This window comes from Micromys minutus, assembly GCF_963924665.1.
Source record: "Micromys minutus genome assembly, chromosome: 24".
Classification (NCBI taxonomy): domain Eukaryota; kingdom Metazoa; phylum Chordata; class Mammalia; order Rodentia; family Muridae; genus Micromys; species Micromys minutus.
In genome coordinates this window covers 19,317,038-19,324,619 of record NC_137959.1, presented here as the reverse complement: position 1 = coordinate 19,324,619, position 7,582 = coordinate 19,317,038, and the positions used below count along the sequence as shown (strand labels likewise).

General features: G+C 47.2%; 1 protein-coding gene across 1 annotated transcript in view; it reads left to right on the top strand.

Moving 5' to 3' along the window:
• Nucleotides 1-1,709: 1,709 nt before the first annotated feature.
• The window catches only part of CNGB1 (cyclic nucleotide gated channel subunit beta 1), a gene marked incomplete at both ends in the record, with an annotated part of 57,743 nt that continues 51,870 nt past the window's right edge, over nucleotides 1,710-7,582 (top strand). Inside the window, 5 exons of the mRNA XM_080936655.1 lie at nucleotides 1,710-1,964; nucleotides 5,453-5,510; nucleotides 5,785-5,851; nucleotides 6,741-6,861; nucleotides 6,967-7,009. Coding sequence (XP_080792781.1) covers nucleotides 1,710-1,964; nucleotides 5,453-5,510; nucleotides 5,785-5,851; nucleotides 6,741-6,861; nucleotides 6,967-7,009 — 544 coding nt within the window. The remainder of the gene's footprint in view (nucleotides 1,965-5,452; nucleotides 5,511-5,784; nucleotides 5,852-6,740; nucleotides 6,862-6,966; nucleotides 7,010-7,582) is intronic.

Here is a 7,582-nt window from a genome sequence, read left to right as displayed (position 1 = left end):
GAGCCACCATGTGGTTGCTGGGATTTGAACTCGGGACCTCTAGAAGAGCAGTCAATGCTCTTAACCACTGACCCGTCTCTCCAGCCCAAGGGGTTCCTTTTTTCCTAAGGGTCCTTGAAGAAATAAACAGGGAGGCGTAACGTTGGTAGGCCTTTTCCCTGGGTGGCCTTTCACGGGCCTCTGCTCCTGTCAGCTTTGATAACACCACTGAGCCAGGCCATCCTGCAAGAATTGAGTCTCACAGAGCTTGGCTACCTATGTACTACATAGTATCAATAAGGTAGAAGCTGCTCATCATCAGCCATGACCAAAGTCTACCGGGTATTCTCAAAGCTAAAAGATGATACATTGTTATTTATTTTTTAATTTATTTGTGAGAGAAGTCTCACTGTGTAGCTCTGCCTGGTCTGGACCTCACTATGTAAACTAAGGTGTCTTTAAATGTACAGACGTCCACCTGTCTCTGCCTCCTGTCAGCTGGCAGTAAAGCACCTGGCTGATGTTATCTTAGACAATTTGGACACAAGTCACCGGTCCTGTCTCTGTAGTCACAGCCAGCCCTGATGAAGCCCTCAGTATGAGCCAGTCACTAGCCCCCACGTAATATCTGAACAGGTAACTCAAAATATAGTGAGGGCCAGTCTAAGAATGTTGCCTTTATCAGCTTTTGTTTGATTGGTTTTGTTTTCTTTGAGATAGTGTTTCACTATATAGCCGGCTGGCCCAGGACTTATAGAGATCTGCCTGTCTCTGCCTCCCAAATGCCGGGATCTATTAACGACTTTTATCCTCACACTCTGCCCACTCTCAATGTCTCTTGTTTTTTTTTAGTTCAGGCTGGCCTAGGTTCTTCTGTCTCCACCACTCAAGTGCTGGAGTCTAAGTGTGCACCACCATGCCTGGCCTCAGGGCTCCTACTTCACAGACAGGCAAACAGACACAGGGAGTCTGACTGATTCACTCGTGACAGTGTTAGAGCATGGGTGTCTCCTGTTCCAACAAATGCGCTTCTTCTTTCCAGAATTTCCACATACTGAGTTCTGGGCTGCATTACAATTTATTTAATGCAGATATACATATACATATATATACATATATATTCATATATATTCAGTTCCATCAGCTTGGAAATGGATAAGCAAAGTATGCAAAATTCATGCCTTCAATTCTACTCCATAATAGAAATAGATGAAATCCTGACACTTACAAAGGAACCTCAGATGTACATGCTCAAGAAAAGAAGCCATGCTCAAAGGTCACAGATGATATAGGACGTGTCCTACTCTAGAATTCAGACAGCAGGGGCAAGAAGCAGATGTGCACATCTGGGAGTGTGTGTGGAAAAGGGGCTGCATGCAATCACAAAAACTTTTAAAACTATTTATTTGTAATGTGTATGTGTGTGTATTCCAAGCATGTGTGGGTGCTCATAGGGGCCAGCAGAAAGTATTAGATCTCCTGTAACTGGAGTAACGGGCACTCATGAGCTGCTTGACATGGGTGCTGTAAAACATGTATGAAAAAGCAAATCTAGAAGAACAGCAAGTGCTCTTAACATTGGCACCATCTCTCCAAAAGTAGCCCTACAGAAGGACTAATTTTTAAAGAAAGGGTGTGCACAACTCACAAGGAAACCATGAGTGAGGAGAGTGCGCAGTGCCTGCCCTCATTCAGGTGCAGTAAAGACTCTGCCGCTCACAGGTGTCAGAATGTTGGGCTGGGTCCAAAGGGTGCTGCCTCAGCCTCCGGGGACCCCTCAGAAGACCCAGGAGGGAGCAGAGTCACAGCCAGAAGCAGAGTCGAAAGCAGAGGCAAAACCACAACCTGAGCCGGAGCCTCAGCCGGAACCAGAGCCAGAACCAGAGCCAGAGTCTCAGCCGGAACCAGAGCCGGAGCCTCAGCCGGAACCAGAGCCAGAACCTGAATCAGCACCCGAAGAGGCTGTGCCAGAGGTCCAGACCCTGGTAAGGGGAAAGGCTGAGGGGGGCAGGCTGGTCTTGCTGCTCAGGGACTCATCAGCTTGGGCCACCTGATGAAAGTGGGGGGTGGTGGGAAACATGGTCACTGGCTTAGTGCACATCTGAATGAGGCCACTTAGGCCCAGGGAGTGAACAGGCTTGCTCAAGGCTGTTTCTGTGAGAGGTGAGACAGGCTTTGTGGGCCAGGCCATCTCTCTTAGTTGCTCAGCCCTGCTCGCTATAACATGAGCACAGCTGTGCAGAATGTATAACAAATGAGCATGCCTGTGTGCTGCTGGCAAAACTCGTTTATGAGGCTGAGGCAGTGGCAGTGCAGAGGCTAGAAGCATTTACTATGCAAGCACAAAAACCCGAGTTCAAATCCCCAGAACCTATGTAAAATCTAGATGCAGTCACTCAAGCATCTTTAATCCCAGAGCTTCTCCAGGGAGTTAGAAGCAAAGAGGAGAATCCCTGGAAACTCATTGGCCAGCTACCCTGGCTAACCCATTTAAAAAGCACAAAGAGACCAGGGCTGACACCTTAGGTTGTCCTCTAAACACGTGCATGGTACATGTGACCAACCTCCTCAAGAACACACACACATCAAATACAAACTTGCATTGTGAACATACACACTATTTGCAAAACCAGGCAGGCAATAGGCTATATTTCGTCTGTGACCATGTTTACCAGCCTCTGGAGTCTAGAGCAGAGACACTCTAGACTCTGGTCTATGATTCATTTATCACCAGTCCATGTACCAGGAGATTCAGAAATAGCTCCAGAATAGGAAGAAGTACTTCCCTCAGTTGGTACTTGTTTCGTAGGAGGACTTTCTCAATACAGGAAGCAGAAAATTAATTGTAGGCTTTTAAAAACAATTTATTTGTGTTTGTGTTTGAGGGGTGGGGAAGCAGTGTTCACATGGGTGCAGTGCCCACAGGGCCAGAAGAGGGCATCAGATTCCTGGAGCAGAGTTGTGAACTCCCTGATGGGTGCTCCGAACGTGAGTCCTTCACAAGCGCTGTTCATAGTTACTGAGCTGTCTCTCCAGCCCTTTAAACAGTATCTCAGCTTCCGAGTGTCTTTGAACCACCAGTGTTCCAAGGAGAACACAATAGACATGCTAAAGTGAGCAGGGTTGGTAAGGAGTGCCCGGTATATATATATTTAAAACAACAATCAGTGACTAGAGAGGCCAGGGATTTTAAGAAGAGCAAAGAAGGAGTTATGGAAGGATTTGGAGGAATGAAAGGGAAGAAATGTGTTAATTATATTATATTAAGAAAAATAAAAGCCTGGCAGTGGGGGCACACTCGGGAGGAAGAGGCAAGTGAATCTCTGAGTTCAAGGCCAGCCTGTCTACAGAGTAAGTTCCCAGACAGCCAGGGATACAACATAGAGAAATTCTGTCTCCAGAAACCAATAAACAGGGGCTGGAGAGATGGCTCAATGGTTAAGAGCACTGACTGAGTTCAATTCCCAGGAACCACATGGTGGCTCACAACTATCTGTAAAAGGATCCAATGCCCCTTTCTGGTGGTATACTCATATAAATAAAATAAGCAAGTCTTAAAAAAAGAAAAGAAAAGAAGCCAATAAACAAACAAACAATTAATTAAATAATGAAAAAAGATTAGTGTTCCATTGAATACATTTACTTTGGTACATGAGATAGAATTGAATTTTTTTCATTACATTTATTTATCATGTGTGCGTGCACAGAGCTCAGAGAATAACTCATGTGGGAGTGTCCTCAGGTCAGACAGCAAGCACCTTTACCCACAGGGCCATCTCACCAGCCCTTAGTTTTTGATCCCCTGATCACCATAGACCAGTTAGCAGTTTGCAAGCTGGCACTGGTCCATGTGCCACATTTTGAGGAATAATTTTTTCTAGAATGTTCCTTCGAGCATGGCAAAACTTGCCAGTCTGACATCTCATCCCTTCAGGGGCCCGATGACAACTCATTTAGCAGCTCAATTAAGCAGATTTCATTTAGCTTCTAATTGATGCTAGATTCTGTGCACAGAGCAAAAGGCATCAAGAGGACTCAACCAGGCACTGCCCCTGGAGGTTGGCAGGCAAGTGCCCATCAGCTCCTTATACCAGGAGGCAGGGCTGGGAAGGGAATGAACTCCAGTGCTGCCCTCACAAGCAAGGGTCATTTAACTTCCAAGGCTGGAAGCTGCTGGGGTGTGCTTCCCAGATGTGGAGGAGTTGTAGCGAGGAGCTGCAGAGACAAGGTATTTCTGGAAGAAAAAAGGTCGTGCCTGGGCTACTATAGAGCCATTTAGGAAATGGGTTTAGAGTTTGTGTATATGTTTATGTGCATATGGTATATTCATGACAGTATGCTGTGAGCACATATGAGCATGCATACCCATGTGGGTATATTTGTAAAAGGTGCATGTACATGCTTATTGTGTGCACATGATTCCATGTGCATATTTCTGAGTGTGAGCTTATGTGTTTGTGATATACTTGTCTGTTCATACATCTGCACACCTTTGTATGCATACATATTTTATATGCCACATGTATACTTGTGTACATTTCAGACATGTGTATATTTGTATATTATATTCTATATATATATATACAGACACTTATGTAATTATGCAAATGCCTGCTTATGGGACTGAGCATACACACGTATGTATATATATGCAAATTTATGTCTTTATACATATGCAAATGTATCTGTATGCAATATATTTATGTGTGTGAACAGTAACAATCTGTGCACATGTGCGTGCATGCATTCATGTGAGTGTATGAATATAGTTGTACTGCTGACATGTGTATATGCAAGTAGATACAAGTGTCTGTATATGAATGTACTTGTTTTGTATATGTGTGCATACATGTGTATATTACTGTTGTATGCACAATAGTGTGATATGCATATTCATGTCTATGTGTGCATAGATATACATATGACCTCTTGGGAAGTCAGATATCAAGTGTAGGGCTTTTTCCCAGAGGCTCAGAAATCTGTCTCTTCTCTACCCACTGTCTTCCAGGCCCAGGTATGGTATACACCTGTGGGTGTCTACATAGATGCCCATGTGTGGTTGTCTAGAACTGCACAGTGTGCAGGAGTAGAGGAAGCATCAGGGACAGAGAGAAGCAAATAGCAGAACCAGAGAGGAAAGTTTAGGCGTGGGGGGGGGGGAGAAGCCAGACGGATGGGCACCTCTGGCCCTTGTTCTCCAGTCTGCCCTATGGTTCCTCCCTCTTCTCTGGCCATTGAAATGGAACAGTTCCTTGGAAGATCTGAGGCTGGGAGGTGAGGCTCCAGCCTGGGTGCAGGGCCCATGTGGGTCAAGGAGGGAAGAGCCCTGGTGGAGGATGAGGCCAGCAGGGCTTTGGAGATGATCTGAAATGAGTCAGTCAACTTTGGAGCTAAAGATCCCTAGCTAGAACCAGAGAGGCTGTCCTTTCTGTACCATGTCATCAAGACTTACAGGTCCCATTTGAACCCACAGCCACCAGAGGAACCACTGGAAGGAGGGGGCATGGCTGAGGCTGGCCCTAGCCCTCAAGGTGAGTGCCAGGATCCAGGTTGGCTGGGCAGGGGCATGGGGTCTCCTCTCAGAGCCTGGCAACAGCTCCTCACTTCACGAATGATGAAGTGGAGGCTCAGAGATGCTTGGAGAAGCTTCTGGGAGCTTTTTGGCTGAGCTGAGCTGAAAAGTTCCCCTTTTAACCCCTTGGTACCCTCCATCAGTCCTGCCTCTGACTTGATATCTGTAGCAATGGAGAAATGGACCTCTCTGGGGTCCACATCTGATATCTAGAATTTTTTGTTTTTTGCCAGAGACCCAGGAAGCTGACCTTCCTCAGCCTACCTCCCAGGTCCAGGTTGCCATTGCCAAGGTGAACAGGTACCATATTACCCTCTCCACCCCTCAACTACCCCTGCAGGGGGTCACTAGCACCCAGAGAACAGCTGTGAGTCGGGTCTATGGCCATTCAGAGAGACCCAGATCGTGAAGCAGTTGGGGGAGCTTTTATAGAGGCTGAGAGTGTTCTGAGCACAATGGGGAGGAATGGTTACCAAGAGAAGGCAGGCCATCAGTGTTGGGGTGCACTAATTAGTGTTGGGGTGGCTTTAGACTGGAGCTGCTGGAGCTGCTGACTTCCCAGTGAAGCCAGTGGTCCTGATATTAGCCATTTTAGTCCACAGAGTTTATCCAGAAAAGTAGATCTTGGGCTGGGGCCAACAAAAGACAGGGGCATAGGGATCCTCACATAAACTGATGAGCTTCTGCCTCCAGAGCTAGTCTAAGGCTCTAAGGCTTTAAGGTTCTCAACCTTGCTAATCTTGCAACCCTTGTTGCAGTGACCCCCCCAACCATAAGATTATTCTTGTTGCTACTTATGAGTCCCAATGTAAAAATCCGCATTTTCCAATGGTCTTAGGCAACTCCTGGGAAAGGGTCTGTTGACTCCCATGGGGTTGAGACCCACAGATTGAGAACCACTACTCTGGGGGCATCCTTTTGGAGTGCCAGTCATGCCAATGCTGGTAGGGGCAGGTTAATTGGGGTATACAGAGAGGTTAGCTGTGCTGTATGGAGCAACTGGAGGGCAGGTTCCAAAGGTCTCTCTGGCACCCTTGGGTTTGGACTGAAGGGTACCTTGGATCTTTCTGGAGAGGGAGTGAGGATTTAGAGTCTCATCATGGGGGAGAGACAAATCCTTCAGGACTATGGAATGCCACTCTTACAGGGTGAGGACTGAGAGTGGACTCATGTCTCTATCCCTTGGCAGGCACAGCTCCTGGATGTTGAGCTGGCTCTGGAAGGGCATGGAGAAGGTCATGCCACAGCCTGTCTACAGCAGTGGGGGCCAGAACCTGGCTGCCGGAGAGGGAGAGGGAGGCCCAGACCAGGTACAAGGGCAGGGTGACCTGAGGGTAAGGGAAGAGTCAGCAGGGGACTGTGGGCCTGGAGAGGTGGCTTCTGGGACTCCCTGTAATACCTGTCTGTCTCAGCAGGGAGGAGCACAGATCCTGGAGCCCTGTGGCATTGGGGACCTAGGTAAGCAGGACTGCTTTCCAGACATGGGAGCTTCTAAGGAGCTACTGGGATGGGCCCAGCAGTGGGGAGAATTTTCGTGGTCTATGGGAGTGGCTCATCCACTGGCCTTGTGGAGACCATATTTGAGTGGTCTCTGTGTTGCTCAAGGCTGACCCGGGAGTTCCAGGCATGTGCTTGCTCCCTCTCTTTCCTGCCCTCTTCCTCCCTTCGCTTGTTTTCTCCCCTTTCCCTTCCTCTCTGCTCCATTTTTCTTTTTTCTTCCTTCCCTCCTCTTTCTCCACTGACTTCATGGATATTTTTCAAGCTGTTAATTAATTTTTAAACGGATACATAAAGCATAACATGTTTTAATGGCTACCGGGGGTGTTTCATGCTTTTGTAATCAGGCTAAACCTGCTCCCATTTCTCCCTGGTGAAAACATCCCTCCTTTTCTTTAGATCTTGAGATATACAGTGTTCATATCTCTTGAGATATACAGTCCCCTCCGTATCCACCCTGGGTGCAGCCAGAACTTCTGACAGTTTCTAAGCACAGTTTTGTACCCAGTGAGCAAAGTGTCCTCATCCTGCCTC